Genomic DNA, 24,561 nt, shown 5'->3' with positions numbered 1-24,561 from the left:
GCTGGACACATCAATGACATTGGCTCGCCACATTTTCCATTCGATCTAGGTGGTTAAAGAGCCATGGGGCAACACTCATATCTTTCCCATTTGATCTTGGAGGATACTCGACTAGCCTCATCATCGAACGGGAGTCCTATATCTTTTCCATTTGACCTCAGGGGTCATGAGATTCATGTATTGGTATTGGTTCTCTACGATGGTGACATTTAGTCATGTATTGGGCTTTTTGTATATAGCCGTTGTATTTGTCTTTTGTGCACGACAACCCTTCGATTTCGAGGATGAAACCATTGTAGGAGGGGATGGTTTCTAATGAAGTAGATTTGGTATGCACATGCATGTGATGGATGGGGCTTAAGCACTTGGGCATAGGTCATTCACATGTGTACTTTGGGGGCCTTGGGCTATATTAGGCATAGGGCTCATGGACATTGTACCCTTTTTGATGATATTTTACTCTATAGACATCTTGTCTTCTTGGAGTTTATGCCCAAGCTTTCATGGTGAACTTCACCCATGTCTAGATTTTCATGTAAATGACGTCTCATGTCTCTAGGCTCCACGTAAACAAATCTCCCTGTTTCCCCCCTTCTTGCAAGGATGGAAAGATGTTTAAATTGGATGCGGCTCCACGTAAACAAATCTCCCTATTTCTCCCCTTCTTGCAAGGATGGAAAGATGTTTAAATTGGATGCGGCTCCAACAAATCGTATAAAATGAAACTCTGAAGGTTATCTTGAGAGCGTTTATTACCCATGGGACAACTTAGAACAATAAAATATAGGCAACAATAATAACTATTTGAAATAACTCACCCTGAGGCATGACATATTTTGCAAGAGCAATTTGAAACGTCTTTGGAAGGGAATGGTCTGTCTTTTCATTCACACACGTCCAAAAACACACTCTCTTCGTTGTGCAGAGCAGACACTGAGGAAACCCACAATAAACTCAAAGCTCGAGCTGTTTTATGCGAGCTATGGTGGAATTGTGGTCTGATGAGAAGCCAAGCCATGGTTATCACGCGCACAGTCATCGTGGTGGGTTCCATCGCTGCTGCAACAGCGGCTTTCTTGTGCTACTACCAACACCACTCCTTCACAACAACAAGAAGAAAAAGAATAGCCTCTTTGGATTTGAAGCCCCAACGCAACTTCAAGGTCCTGCTCGCCGACAACTCCCCGCAGCCCTTCGCCCACCTCCGCGGCCGCCACAACACAGGTTCTTCTCTATGACCACGCGGGCGCTGCCGGCAGCTTCAGTAAAAAATAAAATAAATTAAAATACGTACTCCGTACATCATGAACTAGGTTCAATGGAGTAGATCCAATTAGGTCATGGACTAGGGTCAATGGAGTAGATCCAATTAGGTGATTAGAAACATTATGGTCATGAACTAGAGATCCAATTAGGTGATTAGAAAAATTATGGTGCTCTTGTGTGCATAGATGTATGTACATGAGGTTTAAGGCGAGTATCCTGAACTAAACATTGGCCAATTGATTTTGACTTGGTCTGCCAAGTGGTGAATAAAACTCTACACACCCAACTCCACCAGAGTTGTTTGGGCCTAACGTACTGTCACTGCAGGATTCCACTGCCATGAATGTAAGATTTTTGTGTTTGGGAAACACATTGATGGCTGTTGCATTTACTGGTTGGTTCTTCCTTGTATTGCTTGCTTGTGCATGTAAACGTTGGAACTGGACTTCTTCTTTTTGCTCTATAAGCATTCACACCTGATGGTATCTTCATTGACACAATCTTGTTTGTTCTGCATAAAGAAACAGAAGAGTTGCATCCTTTCCATGAAGAAATAAGCATTTTGTTAGAGAGCTCTGGAAGTCCACGAACACCTGCTACCACAGAGGTGGGTCCACCGCCTATGACAGAGGACTGCATTTGGATCGATACGAAAGATCAGCTGGTAAGCTTGGCCAATGTTCTTAGCCAAGAATGCGAGTTTGCAGTTGATACAGAGCAACATAGTGTGAGATCCTTTCTAGGCTTCACTGCCCTTCTCCAGGTATACAACACAAAAGCATGCAGTTCTCTCATTTCTGGTAAATGACATGATAGCTGACTAGTGAATGGCCTTTTTTTTGTGTGTAAAAGCAGGTGTCAACTCGCAAACAAGATTTTTTGATCGATGCCATTGCATTGCATGATGAAATGGGTATTCTACGGGATGTTTTTGCTGATCCCGGCATCTGCAAGGCAGGTTTTACTGCTTCTGTTTGATGTTTAATACGGAAATCAAGTGGGATGTTTTTCTCATAAAATCTAGTATTCACAAATGGTCAATCTTACAAGTGTGGCATAGGGGTTGTGAAGGGGGTGTCTCCTTCGGGAGCTTGAGTGTTCTTAAGCGGGCACTTGGCCATTTGGTGTGGAACTTGACAATGAAAGGAATGCAACACCGGTTTTCTTGTAGAAACACTCACAATTTAAGCACTAGGTGTAGGGGATTGGGGTGGTAGAATTTGTGGTTCACCACAAGGTTGAGGGGTGAGTGAGACTGTGTCAGGCTTTGGCATGGCTATAGATACCGTAGAGCATAATGGCCTAGACGATGATAGTTGATGTAGAAAGTGAAAGGACTTGGTGTCTGATGTGAATATTCAATCTACTATACAATGTTAAAGACATGGCGTTTCCTAGTTGTTTCCGTTTCTGAGTTTCAAGTAGTTTCCGTTGCAAAGACATCATCCTTTTCCGTTGCATGCAACTATGCCAGAAACCCATGCTAGTGTGACTAACATACACTCTCTACCTAGTATGACTGGCAATTGTGTGCCACCATTGTGACTGGGAACACACGCCCAGGGTTGCCTGGTGTGACTAGAGCCTTGTGGATCAGTACAAGTATTGAGAACATGAGATTTCCAATGTATACATGCATTTGCACTGACTAGATGATTTGCTAGTTGTGTCATGTTTTTGTGTGCTGCGTGCGTTGTCATGGGTCAATCCTGAAGTCTTGGGGATGCCCGGAACTATCGCATATAGGACTGTGTGATAGCACTTGTTTGTTGACGAGCGATTGGCATTTTGCAGGGCTTCAAACAAGTGAAGAAATCATGCCCAAAAGCCATTTGGGACTTGAATCATTTTCAAGAGGAATTTTGTAATTTATAGTGTTCACACACACGTTAATGTGTGTGAACACCATTAATGTGTGGTCACATTGGCTTATGGGCACTCATCCCAGTTCCTTTGACCCAGGCGCCCTCTATTGGGCTGGTTTGGAGTGCCCAAACTCATTTTTGGCATAAGTGTGCTTATTGGATGGTGGCTGACCAGGGCCACTCTTACCCCATGTACACCGTCTGGAATGCCTCTTTCTCTATTGGGCTGGTTTGGAGTGCCCAAACTCATTTTTGGCATAAGATGGTGGCTGACCAGGGCCACTCTTACCCCATGTACACCGTCTGGAATGCCTTTTTCTCCTAAGTGCCTTCATGAATACCTTCGCTTAAGCAAGGCAACCTAATCAGCACTGCCCTCTCAGCTGTACGACCACTGTACGGACTGCCACGTGACCTGTATGACCACTGTACGGAGTGTCATGTGCACAGTTGCATAGAAACGCGTTTCGTACAGGTTCGAAACGTACGAAACGTTTCGTCTTGTACGAAATGCATTTTTTTCATCATGCCACGTTTCCCCAGTGGCGGTCGCCTGTGACTTTTCGCCGATTTGTGTGCCAGCCTGCCATCGCGCGTGTCAGCCCGCGTGCTCCTTGGTGTCCTTGGGCCTTGTGGAGGTCTTCCAAGGGGTAATGTCATGTTTTGCTTTATGTTGGTTTTCTCTGCACAACTCACAAAGCAGCACACTTTTTTCTCTTCCATCAATATTTATGGCATATCTTCCACGGTCCACCCTTGCTCTATTGAGGCCTAACTTCTAAGGCTATCTACCTTCTCTTCCCCTTGCTCTATTGTTGGCCAAGATGACAGTTTAAATCATGAATCATATAATGAGATTAGTTTATGTTCTGTGTCGCACTTGCAGGGCCAACAATCTGCATTTATCCCCACCTTGTAGGATGCCTCGAACAGGTGATTCTCTTTGGAACAATGTCACCTTCGAGTCTAGATATGGTGGCTCAGGCTCCGGAAAGTGGAAATGCAACTTTTGTGCTGATAAGCACCATGGCAGTGTCACTAGGCTGAAGGCACATTTGTCACAAACAAAGGGTTTTGGCATCGGGCCATGTAAGCATGTGCCACAAGAAATCTATGATAGTCTCAAGGCTTGGAAGGCCATGCAGCTAGGTACCCCCCTTGAGGATATCCCCAATCTGGGAGAGCCTAAAGCACGTCAAAGTGTCTCCAAGAGGACTCGCAGTATCAGAGAGGAAGATACCAGTGGTGAGGTTGCACGTGGTGTTGCAGGTGGTTCTAGCTCGCACCTCGAGCCAAAAGAACTAGTCTTCCAGTGTTTAAGAAAGGACATGTACAGGCAGGGATGCAAAAGGCTGCCATGAAAGAGGCAACGAGGGAGTTGATGAAGTTGTTTATTCAATGTGGATTATCCTTCCACATTGTCAGGACTCCTCGATGGAAGAAGGCAATGAGAGCTGTCTCCCGCATTGGGTGTGAGTGGGATGGCCCCTCCTACGAGACATTGCGCACTACTGAGCTTCGCAAGGAGCAACTGGCTGTGGAGATGGAGATGGAGCCTCTCAAGGCCACTTGGGCAAAGTATGGTTGTACTTTGCTTTGTGATGGATGGATGGATGTGCGGAAGAGAAATGTGTACAACATTCTTGTGTCCTCCTGCAAAGTCACAATGTTCATTCGTGCCATAGATGCATCGGTGCCAGGGATAGTGGTTACAGGGGAGTTCATTATGTCCCACATGCGCCAGGCAATCAATGAAATTGGGCCTGATAACATTGTGCAGGTGATCACGGACAATGGGTCCAATTGTGTATCCATGGGCAGGATGTTAGAGGAGGAGTTCCCCAAGATTGTATGGACACCTTGTGCAGCACACGGCCTTGACTTGATTGATGATTGAGGATGTGGGGAAGCTTGATTGGGTGAGCCATGTATTTTTAGTTGCATCTACCATGGTGAACTTTGTCACAAAGAGGCCAAAGGTTTTGAGCATGTATAGGGCCAATAGTGATCTTGAGCTTCTAAAGCCCTCCAAAACTCGGTTTGCATATATGTTTATTGTGGTGGAGAGACTAGTGAGAGTGCGACATGGCTTATTACGCACTATTGTGTGTCGTGAATGGACAGCATGGGAGGACAAGGATGAGCCCAAGTCTATAGCATTCTCTCGTATGGTCATGAGAGATACTTGGTGGCAGGATGCAGAGGGACTTGTGAAGGCACTTCAGCCCATGTATAGTGTCCTATGGCTCACAGACATGGAGGGGAGTACCATTGGGGTGCTTTATGAGTTCATGGACAGAATTGGTGAAGCTCTCAATGATTTCACTACCTTGTCGCGTGACAGGTGCTCACCCTTGGGCTTTAACTTTAGTCTTTGAGTCTTTCTCTTGAGTCTTCCTATAAGTTATTTTATAAATCTTGATCTCTTATGTATGTCACATGTAGAGTTCAAGATATTAAGGAGATCTGGAATCGGCGTTGGGATTGGTTTCATAGGCCAATCCATGCTGTTGCTCACATTTTGCATCCCCTTTGGAGGAATGAGGAGCAATACCTCAATGAGGAGCTAGAGTCAAGATGGATCGTGTACATTACCAAGTTGGTGGGACTGGGAGGTGATATACAGCTTATGAGAAAGCTCGAGGATGAGCTTCTCATTTACCGCAACGGTAGCCATATGTTTGGGTGAGCTACTGCATTGCTCAGGGAGACACAGTTGGAGCTAGTGTCTTGGTGGGAGAGATACGGTATTGAGACACCCAACTTGGCAAGGTTCTTGATTCTTGAATCTTGTATCTTTGTCTCCTATTCTTTCAAAATCTACATTCAAATGCTACTCTCTTTTTGACTCTAACTTAACATTCTTTTTTGTACAATGTAGAGACGGATTGCATTGAGAGTTCTCTCCCAGGATTGCAGTTCAGGGCCTTGTGAGAGGAACTGGAGTACATGGGCTCTTTTTCACTCGAAAAAGAGAAATAGACTCTCCACAGCACAATTGGAGAGGCTTGTCTTTTGTCATTGCAATCTCCGATTGCTAGAACAAAAGGGTCATCCCATTGAGCCTTGCCAAGTGAATCCAGATAAGATTGATATCATGAAGTGCAAGGAGATTCCCGACATTCCTCAAGAGGAGAGAGACATCTATTCTATGCTCTATGAGGAGATTATGGCTCCGGCTCGCGCTACACGATCTTCTCGAGAGGCTAGTACTAATGGTGCACCTGCACCTCTAGAGGATGAGGCATTTGAGGACTCGGCTACTGGCAGTGACCTTGAGAGTGAGGTTGCAGAGGCAAAAGATGCAGATGAGGATGAGCATGAGGATGCAGATAGTAGCTAGCAGCTGCCAGTATCATTTTATTTGGACATGTTATTTAGTTTGATCTTGGATTTTGAGTCATGACTCATCACCCACGTGGTGATCCTTTTGATTTCTGTTTAGTCATCAGTGATCACCCACGTGATTTGTGATATCATCATATCTTACATGTATTTTGTTTTTATTGAAATGAATTCAATGTGGTCTCTTATAAGTTATGTTAATAGTTTTTTCTTTTGTATATTTCAAGTCAAAAATATACATGCTTTTTCTATTTTGTATGAAACCTTTTTGTACCCGTTTCTTACCTTTTATGAAACGTTTCAAAACGTATGAAACCCGCTTCATACCTGCCGTTTCAGAAACGCCTGGCAACACTGGTCATGTGACCTATATGACCACTGTGTGGACTGGCTGTTGTACATTCACCGGCACTGCTGGTGAGCTGAAATCACTATTGTACGTGCTGTTTCCAGCCCTGTACTTCCTGTTTTAGGGTTGAAATCATCATTGAAGAGCTGCTCTATACTTGTACTTGCTGAGTAGAGGCTCTCCCAGCATCATTGGTGCTGAATAACCAACTTACAGGTGATTCCTTGTGCAGCCACCTAAGATGGCGTTCTTTGCTAGAGGCAAGGATATTTCTTCTTCTAGAAGTGTCATGTGCACACATGGACATGGCTGATTTCCAGTGCTAATCCCTGATTAAGCAGCATATAAACAGTAGGATTAGGGCAGTAGCAGCCTTGGCAGGCACCGGAAGGCATCTATATGGACCAGGAACCAGTTGGCCAGGCATACAAGGGGTTCTACTTCTTGGCAACATATTGGGATTTGTTTGTCCATTGATCTGGCCGATGAGGAATCGGCCACTTGGATTTGCAGCCTATAAAAGGCTAGTCTTTGCTCATTGTAGTTCGTCTACCCCCTTTTAGGACAGGTCAAGAGTTAGGGCTATTAGGGTCTTTATATGTTCTCTTTTGGAAGGCCAAAGGCCACAGTCTTGTACAGTCTCTATTGCTGTTTTGTGGACTTCCGCAAAGCCTTCGACACAGTCCCGAGAGAGCAGGAGGTCGAGGAGCAATGGCACATTTTCGCTTTGATCCAGGACGCATGTTCCAGACATTTACGGCATCCTCAGATCAGATGTATGACATATTGTACCCAGACTATGGGACTGGATGGAGTTAGGAGTAGATAACATATCATACTTGTATCACCCCTTCAGCATATGCATTAGTAGCCCTAGTACTCCATCCACACCCTCTTGTTTGTACACCACCATTGAGTCCCCTATGGTCGTGTTGTCATACTTGTACATTTTATTCTCACTCCACATTTTCCTCTTGATGACTAGAGGAACATCATTGTACTACTTGTTTGTCTCATAGGCCAAATTTGGCCTTTTGCAGACGTTAATATATCTTTCTTTCTTTCTTTCTCTCCTCTCTCTGTCTTTGTGGGTGATTTGCATCAAGGTTTCTATTCAGTTACTTAGGGCTGAAAGAACACACTCAGAGTTTTCGGGCATGTGACATTGGTATTAGATAAGCAGGATCAGCAAGGCGAAGTGCTGAAAGTGTCCCAAGAAGGTGCATAGGTTCAAGGAGAGTAACACAACCAGGGTAGAAATCCCATGGGGCTGGTTGGTGTCAGCAAAACCCAAGGGAATGGCAGCCCTGAGGGTCGGACGCCATTTCGGGCATACCAAGGAAGGCTTTTGGGAAAATAGTTCCAAGGGGGTGGAGGCAAGGATGCTATGATCAACTTTGGGAAGGAGACCATCGTAGTGTTTAGGGACAGGGCATGAAGGCAAGGGGACAGATGCACATATCTCAACACTAGATTTGTAGTGGAATCAGAGATATGGCAAGGTTTTCAGTGAAAAGGTTGCCAAGAAGGAAGGATGACAAGTTTGGGAGTCCATGAGGAGACAAAGGATGAGGACAGTCATCCAAGGTCGAAGGTTGGAATCTTGTCATCAAGGTTAGTTGGAGGGGATGTCATGTGCACACATGGACATGTTTGATTTCCTGTGCTAATCTTTGATTAGGCAGCAGATAAATAGTAGGATTAGGATAGTAGCAGCCTTGGCAGGCACAGGAAGGCATCTATATGGATTAGGAAGCAGTTGGCTAGGCATATGAGGTTCTACTTCTTGTTGGCAACATATTGGGAGTTGTTTATCCATAGAGCTAGCCAACCAGCAGTCGGCCAGTTGGATTTGCTTCCAAGAGCTTATACAAGGCTAGTCTTTGCTCATTGTAGTTCATCTACCCCCTTTTGGGGCAGGTTAATAGTTAGGGCTATCAAGGTCTTTATATATCCTCTTTTGGAAGGCCAAAGGCCACAACCTTGTACAATCTTTACGTACCCTATAATATACTGAAAATACAGCTCTCTCTCTCTCTCTCTCTCTCTCTCTCTCTCTCTCTCTCTGTGTGTCTTTGTTGGTGATTTTCATCAAGGTTCCTATTTAGTTACTTAGGGCTGAAAAGAGACACTTGGAGTTTCCGTGCATGTGACAAGAAGCATCCTTGTTCCAATGTGAGACTATACATGGCTTGTGAGATCCACATAGGAGTCTGTATTGGGCCATGTTTGAGAGATCCACACTGGACGTGGTGTGAAGCTTTGGATTCTTCCCCTTGCTGAGTGGCTTGGATGGCCGGGGCCCAGTTCCATAACTATTGTCCAGCCAGCTTGGTGGGCACTCCCACCTCCTTTTTTTTTCTGGGAAAAAGATCCTTCTATTAGTTACTGAAAAACAGCCTCGGAGGGCTAAAAACAGCCGCGAAGGGCTAGATACAAACTCACCTCATATAGAGGGCGGGAATCAAGAAATCAAGAGAGGGAAAAGAGACGCTTCTCTTCTGGTTGGCCGCTCTCTGAGGAGAAGACATGGGGAGGGGGGGGGGACACCCACAGAGGTGGTCTGTAATATCAAGTGGGGTCACCACCTCTATCAGTGAGAAAAGTGCTTGGCCAAACCAGAGCCTCAAGAAATCTTCCCACTGCTTCCGCATGCGGTCAGATCCACCCTGCAACTTACCCCACTGGCTGTGGAGGGTATGTATGATATCGAGCCAAATGCTCTTGATAGACTGAGTTGGCAGAGTATGGTAACCCTCAATGGCTTCGCTACATCTAGCTCGCCATATGTGCCAGGTTGCAATGCTACTGCAAATCTCCCATCTCTGGCAAGAGCCTGGTTGCTAGTGATCTGCAGGTGAGGCTGTGATTCGTATTGCCGAAATTTGGTGGTGAGAGACCTGAAGGCCTAGCCCTCCCCCATCCTCCTTGTAAGCCCTGACCACCTCAACCTCTGTGGCCCAAGTGACGGTGCCCCATGTAATGATCGGAGTGGAGGTCCTGTCCATAGTGAAGATGCGGAGAATCTGCGGCCAAACCTGCTGTGCCTTAGGGCAATCCCAAAGACAATGTCGCTGAGACTCCTGGGGGTGGTTGCACCTCGGGCAAGTAGCTGGCCGACCTCCAACTGCCAACCAAGTGCCGATTGCCAAGCTCCAGTGTGCCATCAATCAAAGAAAGAGGGTGATCTTTCTAGGCCGAAAACTGTCCCAGAGCCTCTTCCAAAAATCTGAGAGGAAGTGCTGTGAGAGGCCTTGTGATTGCCAGCGTGCTTGTTGTTGCCGGGGTGCCATCAATCTCTGGCATCTGGATCCTACGGCCTAGCCGCGTTGTATATGCAAAGAACGGGGCATCCAGAGTCTCTTCTCGATCAGCAGGGTCATGCCAAGTCTACTCGCTTGGGTCCCATTGAAGGCGTGTGAGAGGTCGACACTCTCATATCCATAGCCACTATAATCTCTCCGTGGCCACCTTGGCCGGTGGTGGGTCTATGTGCCACTCCCGTGCCTGAAATCCAATCATCCTCACCCTCTGTAAGGTGCAGCCATTGAAATCCTTTAGGGGAAGCTCGGATCTCTCTAATTTGCCATGGGATCCAATAGAAAAGGTAAGCAGACCACTCCCCTCATATGCTCCATGGACAGCCACAAGAATATCATGCTTGGTAAACGCGCCGAGCCATACTAGGGGAGTCGGGTCTGGGATAGGAGGCAACCACTCTTGAGGAATAGCGGAGTTGATGTCAGTGCTAAGCCTGTCTCTACGCGGGATCCCTGTCAGGTCTCTCTTGCACCTCCGGGGGTAAATGTCTGTGTGTGATCCAGTCTCCAAGGGACCGGACAGGTCCTATGCTCAACGCTCCCCTTCACACATGAGGTTGGGCCCCCAACCTGTGGCGACTGGGTAAACGAATCAGGGGGTTCCAGACCAATGGTTGCCGAAGCCGCTTCTCTGAGGCTACTGGAGCAATTTGTCTAAGGGCCGGCGGCCTAAGGTGATCCCAAGCTCAGAGTAAACTGGCTACAAATCTGTCCTCAAAAGCTGGACTAAAACCGCAGGCCCTCATCTTTGTGAAGATCCATCTGGTACTATGTGGCCTAGAGGAAGTCCTTCCAAGGCTCACCCCTGAGAAGGAGTCCTCGAACAATCAGCTTGCCCAGCAAGGCACGATTGTGAATAGTTGGGTCAATGAGGCCTAGCCTTCTTCTACGTCATGGCTGAATGATCACTCTCCATGCCACCTTGGCCCTGGCAAGCCTCCCATCATTGCCGGCCCATAAGAAGTTCCGGATCAACCGCTGTACCTCTGTTCCTGGCCAATACAAGCTTGAGAGAAGGCCCAGCACGAAGTGATGTACCATAGTGGCAAGTAGAACCTGGTTTATCACCACCACTCTACCTGCAAGGGAGAGTCTCGTAGAACTCCAGTATAAAAGCTTCTTCCGAATACTCAGAAGAAGAGGTGCGAGCTGCTGCTTGAGAGATATCGATGCCCACCTGGCATCCAAGATAGCGAACTTGAGTGCCTCTCAGAATCCACCGGAAAGCCTCAATTGGGTGCCAAGTCGGGGTGGGTGTAGAGCCTATTGTCACGTGCATGCCCGTGCCATGGCATAAACCTTAGCATGAACATCAGTAATCCCTGATTAAAGTATCAGTTAAGGACATCATCAGTGTTAGTAGCATAGGTAGCATTATCTTCATCAGCATTACCATCAGCATCAGCACAGCATCAGAAGTACCATCTTCACCATCAACATTATCCTCATCATCATCAGCCATGGAGGAGAAGGTTCTCTGTCGGCTGGCTGTAGACATGCAGTCGCCAGCCAGCAGAGTACCTCAGTAGGCGGCTGGTTGCTCAGTATTGGCCGATAGCAGATATAATAAAGCGCAGCAATGGTATTTATTAAAAAGGGATTTTTGTCCAATCTGTACTGGCCGACTGCTGTATGCTGGCTGACCAGCAGTCTACCCACATATATAAGCAGTCCATCATATTCAGCAAAGCATAAGTCATTGGTAGAGCAGTCTTACATCTAGCATTCAGTAGAACATCATGAAGAAGGGCTAGGATCAACCCCTATGGGACTGACCACGAGCCTCAGCCATGTATAAGCATAAGCTTGGAGCCACCTTTTTGTACCATATGAATAAAGAAAACCTGACACCTAATCTCTCTCCTCTCTATCATATGATAATTAGCATTAATGTTATTAAGTATGCTTAGGGTTGTGGATCAGTACAGCAAGGCTTCCGTGCATGCAACACCTACCCCGAAACTACACAACTTGTGCTAGTTGAGCTGTGCTCTTAATGCGCGACAAAAGATCTTGATTGCCTCCGTGAATCTCTGGAGATTTCCCACATCTTTTGAAAGGCAAGCCAGTGTGTCGTCTGCAAACTTTGAGTCAAGTAGCTCCTCCTGACGTGGCAGAGGGGGAGATGCAATCCCTGGAGCCCGGTCTCCTGGGCTGAGAGAAAACTGCTCATGGCCTTGGCGACGAATAGGAAAAGGTAAGGTGCCAGAGGACAGCCCTGTCATACCGAGTGGGAAAGGGGGAATCTGTCGCCACGGGCTCCTTGAATGAGAACCCAGTTGTGCGAGGCTGAGCATAGTCCTGAAATCCACTCCACAGGGAATCCCATACGGCACATCGTGCCCTCCAAAAAGCTCCAATCCACCCTATCATAAGCTTTCTCAAAATCCAGAAGTAGCACTATGAGGTCCTGCTGCCGCTTCCTGGCCGATGCGGTCTCCTCCCAGCAGGTGAAGATATTATCCAGGATGCTCTAATCCTGAACAAAGCCAGTCTCCCTACCTCCTTTCTCATCCACGTGAGGCCAATTAATGGCTTGGGCAGTGCCCACCCTATACTTAAGGGCACTGCCACATGGCAAGAGGGGGGGGGGATTGGACCCCTTCCACCTCCTCCACACCAACTTTACTTGACGACTCTCTCTCTCTTTTTACTGTCACACATTTTGGAGGTTGGCGCATATCTCCCTTGCTCTCTATCTGAAAATCGAATAGCTTCAGTGTGGGCACCTCCTGTGTACTTGCTGTAGACACCTACTGTACCTGTTGCACCTAACTCTATACCTACTATAGCCGCCTTGGACAGTTTTCTTGGGTAACTGAGAGTGGTAAACAAGAGTGTAATCTAGTAGCAACAATGGCCAGCTTCACAGCTGTATGGAATTTCAGGAGAGTGAATGAAACTCGCGGCGGTGCCCGGGGGACTAGGGCCTTTGACACATTTGTTGATTCCATCAATGCATATTAAAACACTTAAACATGGCCACAGCCTTAACACATATCCATCATCACTTTGCATAAAACATAAAAACTGGACAAAACATCCACAAATGCTGAAAATGGATCTTGCACATGTGACACCACATAGAGGCCGGAATGGGCCGACCCCCCCCCCCCCCCCCCCCCCCCCCGGAGTATTTTATTACCCAAGGAGAATAATATATGTACAAGCTTTGAGGGCCTTACTCTCCCCATGGGAGATGCCGGATTATCCATATACAAATGCCATAACACAGCCCAACACGAGGCAACCAAGCCAGAACATAGGCTGTAGAAATGCCGAGCCAATAATATAATCCATATACCTCCGTGTGGGTACTGATTCTTTCCCAAAAACCACGGGTCTTCATGCAATAGAGTTGGTACAGCAAGAACAACGCTCCATTCAGCCGGTACAGTGGCTGGTAGTGGTTGGTACAGTAGGTACAACAAGTATAAATGCAGGTACAATAGGTACAATGACTGGTACAGCAGGTACAATGGCTAATATAGCAAGTACAAAAGCTGGTACAGCCAGTACAATGGCTTCAATATTTCTTTGCGATGGAAGTCTCCAAAACAGTCCCCAACAGTCGGTATTCTTCATGGGCAGCCTTCAAGAGAGAGAGAAAGAGAGTAGTCATCATTAGGGCAGTCTGTAACGATGGTAGAGGCTAGTGTGTAGCAAGAGAGCCTCTATTAATGAAGAGAGAGGGCTCCAATTTATAGATTTGGGGCTCCCATGAGTGAAAATGGAAAGAGAAGGCTATGATGACAAGTGGAGAGCCACACAATAGCTGGAGTGACAAGTGTGTGGCCACTTGTCTCACTTCGATCCAATTTCTGACAAGTGTGAGGCCACTTGTCTCACTTTGATCCACTTTCTTGCCACATGTCCCAATCTAAGAGATGGGTTCTCCCATAATCTTTACCTCTAAAAATATCCCAACTAGTAGACATTCTGTCATAGGCACTTTGCCAACTCTTGGTATCTGCTCAATTCCAGATGTAATGACGCGAACTTAATTTCCATCGGAGTCGGGTCAAAATAGCAACTCTCCTAAATTTTAGGAGTGTGGTCCTTTGTATTCTAGGATAATCCCCCATTCCCAAAGCTTGTACTTTCCAAATATTTAGACATTTTGGAGTCCACCAGACTCCTTTCATATTGGAAAATGTCCAGGTTGGTGACATCCTCCCTAGCTTCTTAAAAGTTGTCCGCAACTTTAAGCTTCAAGCCATATATTCAATATATAATCATGTCCCATCGAGTGGGCGAGACGAGACAGTCTCAAAAATCCAATATAACTGAAGAATCCATGTCCCAAAGAAATGGGCGAGACTAAATAAGTCTCCATAATAGCAAATATTAAAATCATGTCCCAAAATAAATGGGCGAGAATTCCGTGGAAGATATGCTAGACACAGGCACAAGAGCCAATTGTGTCTCAATCACCAATATCAATGAGATAATCATATGTCAATGAAAATCACCAACCAAGTGCTAAGACACTTAAATAAGTGCCACGCACAAGAAACTAGTGCCTCACATAGAAACATGTGCTATGCACACAAACTGGTGCCATTCAAGAGCACAAACCATGGTGATAGAAAAGCTGGTTCTCCATAGTTCTAGCAATCCTTTCTCCCAATCCCAACAGTTCCCATGTTCTCCCATACAATCCCAATTCTGATCAACAAGCATGGTGTGGAAGCAATGAAACACTCACTCGACAATCGCAACACGAATCCACGTGTATGGTGGAGTGTTCATTGAATTGTCCTCTCACAATCCCAACATGAATCCACATGCATGGTGAGATAAACAATGAACCCATAAAAATAAATAAATCCATGTCCCAAATAAATGGGCGAGACAAAATAAGTCTCTTGCCAACAAGGTATCGGTCCACATGACCCTTGGCATAGACATAAGTCCTGTGCCAACTAGGCATCATGTCCACTTTACCACTTGCACTCCGTGTTGGTACTCTGACCACACACCTTGGACGAGAGGTGGGCTCAAGTAACAAGATAAAACAATCACTCGCAGGCATAGATAGCCCGGTGTTCCATAAGCATTTTTGCTACACATAGTTTATAGGCATTTCGGCCACCAACTCACACTACCCTCTCAAGTGCCCATGTTTCCTTCCATGTGCTCTGTATTGTTCCACCCAGATATGGAGCACGTAGGACAAGAGAACACTACATACGGTATGTTGTGCTCGACACTACCCTCTGAAGTGCCCATGTTCCCTTCCATCTGCTCTCTATTGTTCCACCCACACATGGTAGAAACAATCTTCAAGAGAGCATGTAGGACAAGAGAACACTACACAGGGTATGTGAACCATGAATTTCATAAGTCCCATGCATCCCAAATAAAGGGAGCCAAAAAGAATAATCCATAAACCTGAGGATAGATCCAAATCCCTAGAAAAGAAGTCCAGGAATCCATAGACCTGTATACCATAATCCTTGTATACCATAACTCTTACCACATACTCCGTGCTAACCACACACCTTCGAGTAGAGGTGGACTTTATCCATAAAAGCATCATATCCATGAGATATCCAAAGATTTCTTCTCTATAAATTCGGACAGATTCGTCCATAGAAATTGCTTGTGAAGCCCAATATCTATATAAATCTCGTCCAAGAAAGAAATCTCCATAGACATAGTCCATCCCAATAAAGGGAGCCATAAACAATGTTTCCGTGAAACCATCTCAAGGCAAACAACACCACCTTTCTCCTTGCATGGCTATACAAGGGTTAGTGAACATCAAAAACACTTCATAGTAAATAGCAAAAGCACCAACTTTGCAAACTCAAAGTATACTTAGCTTTTCTTTGCCAGGTTGGTCATGAAGCCAAAAGAAATATCTCCTCACCATATCCTTAAGATATCCCGAGATATATCTCCATATAGCTTGCTTGTAAGCTTGATAATATAATCCACAATATCCATATGGAAAGAGTGCTAAAAGTGTGCACATAAAGCCAACTCCACACTTCCAAGATAAAATTTTGTGAATTCATAAACCCTTAGATCAACAAGCTGTCTACTGCTCATGCTCTTGCTTCATAAGCTATGAAGCGTTGGCCATGCTTAACAGCAATGATGGTAAGTGTGGTCCCACTTGAGATCTTTTCTCTTCCTTATTGATAGAAGGAAGCCTCCGCTTCCAAGAAAGCCTATGCTCTGATACCAAATTCTCACATTATGGAGGATTACAAGCCACTTTCTTCTTCTGTACGCATTGGAGATGACTCCTCCTTACCTGTCCATGGAGTTGGTAACATTTCTTTTGGTTCCTCTGCTACTTTACATGATGTTTTACATGTGCCACGTATTTCGAAGAATTTGTTTTCAGTGAACATGGCTGCTCGGAAGGGACTTGGCATTTATTTCGATGATGAGGTGATTGAGGTGATTGATCGGAGGACTCTTACGGTTGTGGCTAATGGTGTTCATGATGAAGGCCTCTACAAGATCACCAACTTCTCTTCTCAGATTTCTTCCTCGGAATCTCATCTTCATCAGCTTTTCTCTCCCTCCCATGCCTTAGTTTCTATTGCAGATACTTCTTTGTGGCATTCACGTTTTGGTCATGTGCCTATTGCCGCTCTGCAGAAGCTTCATTCCAAGCAACTTGTAAGTGGGCTTCCAGAGTTGAGAGCTCTCCCACACATTTGTTCCTCTTGCATGATGGGGAAACATCACAGGGAGTCCTTTCCAGAATAGGCTACACATAGAGCTACTCGGAGACTTGAGTTGATCCATGTAGACTTGGCTGGCCCTATGGAGGTTGAGTCCCTTGGCGGGGCCCGTTATTATATGCTCTTGGTGGATGACTTCACACGGAAGGTATGGGTGTGTTTCTTGGCACGCAAATCTGATGCAGTTGCCAATTTCAGGTCTTGGCTTCCAATGGTTGAGAACCAATCTCAAAGCAAAGTTTCATTCTTACGAATTGACAATGGTGGTGAGTTTGTACCTTTTGATGAGTTCCTTACTTCTAAAGTCATCCAACGGCAGACGACTGTTCCTTATACTCCTCAGCAAAATGGAGTAGTGGAGCGGCAGAACCGAACAGTGAAGGAGATGGCTCGATCCCTCTTGCATCATGCGAGTCTTCCTCCCTCTTTCTGGGGTGAAGCTGTGGCTACCTCAGTTTATCTCATGAATCGCTCTCTCACAAAGGTGGTCGATGGGAAGACACCAGAGGCGGCGTTTTCTGGACATAAGCCCTCCATCTCACACTTCCGAGTTTTCGGTTGTGTTGCGTTTGTACATGTGCCAGGTCAAAAGAGGACTACACTTTCCCCGAAGTTGAAGAGGATGATCTTTACGGGATATAGTTCGAAGTCGAAAGGATACCGCTTTTGGGATCCTACGTTGGAGGACATCATCATATCTCGTGATGCTCGCTTTGATGAGACCCTCTTTGGATTTGATTCCTCTTCACCCATGCAGTTTTCTGAGGATATTGATCCATGTCCGCCTGATATCGGTGAATTTTCTTTGCTCCCATCAGGCACTTCATCACCCCCTGTGCCTCCGGTGACTTCAGCAGCGATTCAGCCCGCTGTTGCTACTGTTTCAGCCCCTGTTTCTGCTGTCTCCAGCCCCATACAGAGTGCTGGACCGTCTTGCGGAACTTCTCAGCCAGTCTGGACAGCCTCTACATCATCTCCCACATGCTCGGACGTCCCTTCTTCATCCCCGGCTGCCCTGGGTGCGTCCATTACAGCTGCAGATACATTTGTGAGGAAGGCTGGTCCACCCCGTTGGGTGCAACAATTACTTCGAGATTCTGGCCTTTCTGACATTCAGTTGCATGACCAAGTCTCTACTTCTTCATCCGGTCTGAGGAGATCTTCTCAGGTTCCCATTCCCACAGTGAATTATGCTCTTATGAGTACTTTGTAGACGATTGATGAGCCCGAATCTCCAGAGGAGGCCCTTGCCCAACCACAGTGGCGACAGGCTATGGAAGCCGAGATGTCCTCTATTGAGAGGAATCATACATGGGATTTAGTACCACGGCCTTTACATCGACGAGTCATCGGTGTCAAATGGATCTTCAAAGTCAAGTTTCATGCAGATGGTACTTTGGATAAGTACAAGGCCCGTCTTGTTGCTCGTGGATATGCTCAAAAGGCCGGCGAGGACTTTGATGAGACATTTGCTCCTACAGCCAGGTTTACTTCCATTCGTATTGTCTTGGCTGTGGCTGCTCGTTTCAGATGGCCTGTGTTCCAGATGGATGTTAAATCTGCCTTTCTGAACGGTGATTTAGAGGAGGAAGTTTATGTGGAGCAACCTCCTGGTTTTGTGATTCAAGGACATGAGGACCATGTTTACTTGTTGAAGAAAGTTCTTTGTGGTCTCAAACAAGCACCTCGTGCTTGGTATCAAAAGATTGATGCTTTCTTGTTATCTCTTGGTTTTGAGAGGTCATATGCAGATCCAAACCACTATGTGCTTCTTTCTGATGGGGATATATGCATCATTGTGCTTTATGTTGATGACCTCATTCTTGCAGGCTCACAGATTGAGTTGGTCACTCAGGTTCAGTCTCAACTTTCCCTCACGTTTGAGATGACGGACCTTGGCTTACTTCATTATTTTCTTGGTCTAGAGGTTTGCAGAGAAATGATTGCATCTCCATTTCCCAGGAGAAGTATGTGAAGAAGTTGCTTGCAACTTATGGTTTGACAGATTGCTCTCCTCTCTCTTGTCCTATGGATCCCAATGCGAAATTGTCTAAGGAGGATGATACACCTTTGGTGGATTCCACAGAATACCGGCAGTTAGTTGGCTCCTTGCTTTATCTTGTCAACACCCGACCGGATCTCCCTTATGCTATGAGCGTACTCAGCCAGTTCTCTTGAGCAACTCGGAGATCTCATTGGTAGGCAGCTTTGAGAGTGCTTCGGTATCTTCGTGGCACATCAGATTATGGCATCACTTATTCTGGTGGTTCTTCTTTGGTGGGCTTTACGGATGCTGATTGGGCTGGTTGCATTGATACTCGGAGATCTACTACGGGATATTGTTTCATGCTTGGTACAGGATTGGTCTCTTGGAAATCTCAGAAGTAGAGGACAGTTGTTGCTTCTTCTACCGAGGTTGAGTACAAATCCTATCTTCTCTCCGCAGCCGAGGCGTTATGGATACATCAAATTTTGGAGCATTTATGTTGTGCGGATGATTCCCCTGTTGTCATCTTCTCGGATTCTCAGAGTCCCATTGCTTTAGCTCAGAATCCTGTGATACGTGGCCTCTCCAAACACATTGAGGTTCACTATCATTTTGTTCGGGATTGGATTGAGCTTGGTCTTCTTCGACTTGTGTATTGTTCCACTCAGGACAATCTTGCTGACCTCTTCACCAAACCGCTCCCTCGAGCTTCTTTGGAGGTCTTTCTTCAGCGTGCTGGAGTTGGTCCGCCCATCTGGCGCTGAAGAGGAGGTGTTGGCATTATCATCTCCAGATTGGGCATATATGTGCATTTTTCATGCTGTATCTGGCCAGATTTATGAGGCCATGCATTCATCTTATTTTAGATATTTTTTTGCTATTTTTGTCTATTTTTTAAGACATTATTCTAGTATTTTTTGCATAATCAGCCAGCCCACTGTTTTTATACTGGCCGACTAGCTGTTTAAGGCTAAAATTAGATGCTCTTTTTGACTACTTTTTTTTGTCTTTAAGTTTGTCATAATCGGATGTAATGAAAAGTGTCTTTTGGAACTGGATGGAAGTTAGAAGTCGTGGGAGTTTTATCTATGGGGTAGTTCTTGGTGGTTAGGAAAAGAAGATAGAAAAGAAAGATGTTTTAATGGCGGATTCTCTGTGTAGTTTGGGCGGATTTCTGAATGCAAGATGTAATGTGTCAATCTCTTTGCCAATCTACTTGTCAATTCAGTTGTCAATCCATTTGTCATCAGCGCTGTCATTTAGTTTGTCAGAAAGTCTTAAGTTCTTTTAAGTCTGTGGAAGATGTGATAAGCAACAAACACTTGGCGATCACGGTGTTTGTGATGAATTTCATGCGCGGGCTTACATTCTTCTGTTAATGGTGAGTACTGCAAGATGAAGAGATTTATGTAGGCTGGTTAGATTTTTTTTCATTCATGCATTTATAGTGGCGGGGGTTTGAGTTCGCTCTGGAGAATTCAGGGGAATCATCTCATTTCTATTTTACAAGGTCAAGAGCAAGGAGTTTGGGTTTGCAGTATCGGGGAGATGACCAACATCAACGATGGTCGCATGAAGGAGATGACATTGGAATGTCAACAGATAGTTCTGATGAGGATTCAGAGAATGCGGTGGTTAATTCAGGGGTAGCAACTCCAGGATTAGCAGGAGGATTTCCACATGTTTTAGCAACAGCAGTAATACAACAGGCATTATTGCCTCGAAGACGGTTGCAATTCAATCCGTTACCGAATAGGAGAACCAACAGGCAGGTACTCCCAAATAGACCTTTTAACATGGCAGCAGCGGCTCGAGCAGATTTGCGCGTCAAATTCGGAAGCTTTTCAGGAAAGTCAAAAGAAGACCCTGATTGTCACGTAGCTCAATTTGAGACTCGATGGCAGGCTAGAGGATTTGCCGGAGTATATGATGCGCAAGCCAAGATGCGCCAGTTTGAGGCAACCTTTGAGGGGAAAGCTGTACAATGGTTTAGCAATTTTGTGCCAGGGCATTTTGCAGATTATGATGCATTGAGGATTGCATTTTTGAATCGGTTTCGGGTGGAAAAGACCGCCAATGATGTGTTGACAAAACTTAAAGCAGTAAAGCAAAAGAGGATGTTTGTGGAAGATTACACACAGAGGTTCAATCGGTATGTGAGAAGGCTCACTCCTCAAGAAAGGCCCACTGATGAGATGTTGGCAGCATATTATGTTAAAGGTCTCAAAAAGGAGTTGTGGAATGCAGTAGCTGGTGTTGATGTTGCGGGAGGAATAATTTTGTTGTTTTGCGGATGAAAGATGATGCAAATGCATATTCAATGCTGTTAGGAAGGCCGTGGTTTAGAACAGCAAAGCTTAAGCAGGATTGGGAGAAGAATGTGGTCACATTAAAGAAGGGTAAGAAAGTGATAACAATACCAATGGGATCTAAGCAGGACCTGTCAAGGGCAGTGAAGCCAATGATGGCACAAGCAATTAGTTTGGCGGACGAAGTTGAGGATGATGAGGAAGATAATTTTTTGGCAGCCAATCCAACTGTGGTCCCTGTTTTTGAAGTGGATGTGGAACGGATTCTTGATAGATATGTTGATTATCCGGTTCAGGAGGACGTGTTTTGTCAAATGGCTGACAGTACTTCCGAGAAGATTCCGCAGATAAAGGAAGAAAAAACTGATGATGGTGACAAGGTGGAAGAAGTTGATGATGCTGCTGAGATCGCACCTAAGGAGGCAATAATTAGAGCAGAGTTCTTGTATGATAAATTGATGGAGAAGGTTTCCAGAGTGAAGGAGGATGATTTGCAGGATTTAAATTTGGGATCTGTGGAGAATCCGAAGGTTGTCAAAGTGAGTGTCAACCTGGATGATGATTTCAAGGCCAATTTAAAGGTGTTGTTGCAGGAATTCATGGATGTGTTTGCTTGTGATTATTCTGATTTGAAGGGTATGGATCCCCAGGTGTATAGGCTTCAGATAAATTTAAAGGAGGATGCGGTGCCTGTGATCCAGCAAAGGTACCGAATGAATCCGAATTACGCCAAACAGGTGAAGGAAGAGTTGGATAAACTTCTCAATGTTGGATTTATCATCCCAGTGGATAAAGCAGAGTGGTTGTCCCCAATTGTGGTGGTGCCAAAGAAGTCAGGGAAAATCCGAGTTTGTGTGGATTACAGAAAGTTGAATGCAGCAACTATTGCGGATCCATTTCCATTGCCATTCATTGATTCAGTTTTGGATGATGTTGTAGGGCATGAGATGTATAGCTTTCTTGATGGATTTTCTGGCTATAATCAGATTCCAATGGCAGAAGAAGACATTGAGAAGACAGCTTTTATCACTGAATGGGGAGCATTTGCTTATACAGTAATGAGCTTTGGTTTGAAGAATGGACCACCTTCATTTTCAAAGGCAGCTTTTAAAACTTTTGAACCATATTTGACAGAATTTATGCGGATTTTCATGGATGATTTTTCAGTTTTTGGGGAGAAGATTAAACATTTGGAGCATTTAAGGAAATGTTTGGAGAGGTGCAGGATGTTTAGAATGGCTTTAAACCCGCACAAATGTGCTATTGCAGTTCAAAAAGGAAAGCTACTGGGTCACATCATATCCAAGGAGGAGATGTCAATAGATGCTGACAAGATTAGTGCAATTCAGAGGGCAATAGCACCGAATAATTTGAAGGCAGTTATGCGGTTTCTTGGTCAAACTAAATGGCATAGCCGTTATTTGAGATATTTGGCTGATGTGTGTGCACCGTTGAGTCATTTGACCAAAAAAGATGTGAGTTTTGTGTGGGGTGAAGCACAGGAAAAAGCCTTTCAGATTATCAAGAAAATGTTGGTAGTTTCTATTAGAAGTCATCTCCTGTCTAGATTTATACACCAGGGCCTTTGTTGTGGGTGTGCCCGCCCTTATGACGTGTTTTCCCATTTTTCCCCACTCTCCGTATTTTTCCCCTATTTTTTCCCATTTTTCTGAGGCTTGGGAGGGCTGCCAGATGATGCCAGGAGCACCCCAGTGCTGGCCGACTGGATCTTTATCAGTCGTGGGCTTCAGGGCTGCTGGCCGACTGGTTTCCATCAGTCGTGGGCATCTGTATGCAGTCGTGGGACATATTAATTAATCATGTAAAGCATATGACGCTGGCCAGAGGTATATGGCAGCATTTGGCCTCACTTTACAACAGGGTATCGCCCATGAAGAGGATTTCCTTGGAAGTACAGATGCGGGTTATGAGCCCTGCAAAGTCGTCGACGATGCGGGAGCATATTAACAAGCTGCAGGCTCTTCAGCAGGAGGTTCTTCAGGCTGGGAAGGAGATATCGTCAGAGGACATGGCCATTACGTTGCTGTCACATTTGCCCTCTTCGTACTCAGCATTTTACTCGTCGTTGATTACCAGTGGCAGGCTCAGCACCATCACGTGGGAGGAGCTTGTGCCCATGGTCCTGGACCAGGAGGAACGATTCACGAACCCTCCTCAGGGTGGAGGTTCGGAGGCCTTTACTGGCCAACGGTCGAAAGGCCGTAACACGGGCAAGGGGAAGGCTTCGTCGGAGAAGTCTTCTGAGAAGATGTCCGTTAGTGACCGCGAGAAACTGAAGGCAGAGAGGACCTGTAATGATTGTGGCGAGAAAGGCCACTACTGGAGGCAGTGTCCCAAGCGGAAGACCGAGAAGGGTGAAGACTCCTCAGCAATCATGAAGACTCCGGCTTTTGTGCACCTGGAGGTGATGGACACCGATGCTTCATTTTCTTCAGGCAGGGAGGAGATTGGAGGACTCTCCGCAACGGATACTCGGGAATGGATTCTCGATAGTGGTGCTTCCAGGCACATGACTCCTTCCCGTTCTGCTTTACAGGATCTCTGCAGGCTTTCTGGTCATATTCTTACTGGGGATACGTCCACTATCTCAGTTCATAGTGAGGGCAGGATGGAGATAGTTCCCGATGGCAGAGGGGGGAAGCATTCCTCCTAGGTGTTGTACATTTTTTCCCACTCTCCGTATTTTTCCCCTATTTTTTCCCATTTTTCTGAGGCTTGGGAGGGCTGCCAGATGATGCCAGGAGCACCCCAGTGCTGGCCGACTGGATCTTTATCAGTCGTGGGCTTCAGGGCTGCTGGCCGACTGGTTTCCATCAGTCGTGGGCATCTATATGCAGTCGTGGGACATATTCCTCAGTCGTGGGCTTTCCTGATGCTGGCCGACTGCCCTCTAGGGGGGTATATATAGGTCCTCAGCCCCCATACCTTATTTGTATCATATCTCGGGATCTTCTTGTGTATATAGAGCAGAGTTACACGCCTACATCTGTCTCTCTCTTGTGCTGTTTTTCTGCCTACGTTTTTGCTTTTGCTCTTGTGTTCCCAGGCTTGGTCATCATCTCCGCTGCGTATTCTGACAGTTTCACCTATCCTTCAACCACCAAAGTGGGAGTTACCTTTCCATATTTATGTGGATGCGTCGGATATGGCAGTCGGAGCTGTTTTGATGCAGGAGAAGGTTCCAGGATGGTTTAGACCAGTGTATTATACAAGTAGAATGTTAAATCCAACTGAAAGGAATTACATTGTCACAGAGAGGGAAGCTAGGGGAATGATTTTTGCATTGGAAAAATTCAGGCATTATTTGTTGGGAAACAAAGTTGTTTTTCATGTGGATCATCAAGCTCTGTTGTTTTTGGTCAATAAACCAAAGCTGGAAGGAAAGCTTGCAAGAT

General features: G+C 45.7%; 1 protein-coding gene across 4 annotated transcripts in view; it reads left to right on the top strand.

Annotated features, from left to right (window-relative positions):
- Positions 1–811: 811 nt before the first annotated feature.
- Positions 812–24,561, top strand: part of LOC147639006 (Polynucleotidyl transferase, ribonuclease H fold protein with HRDC domain-containing protein) — a 91,152-nt gene continuing 67,402 nt past the window's right edge. For 2 of the 4 annotated variants that reach the window (XM_086786506.1, XM_086786511.1), the window contains exons 1-3: positions 818–1,224; positions 1,788–2,029; positions 2,122–2,220. In XM_086786506.1, the coding sequence (XP_086642632.1) occupies positions 1,002–1,224; positions 1,788–2,029; positions 2,122–2,220 (564 nt within the window). In that variant the 5' untranslated portion in view covers positions 818–1,001. Of the gene's footprint in view, positions 1,225–1,787; positions 2,030–2,121; positions 2,221–24,561 lie in introns of all 4 variants that reach the window. The other 2 variants (XM_086786493.1, XM_086786500.1) reach the window with 2 other exon arrangements.

The sequence above is a fragment of the Cibotium barometz genome, chromosome 4, assembly GCF_041138505.1.
Source record: "Cibotium barometz isolate CiBa-2024 chromosome 4, ASM4113850v1, whole genome shotgun sequence".
Lineage (NCBI taxonomy): Eukaryota > Viridiplantae > Streptophyta > Polypodiopsida > Cyatheales > Cibotiaceae > Cibotium > Cibotium barometz.
This window is presented reverse-complemented; position numbering and strand designations above follow the sequence as displayed.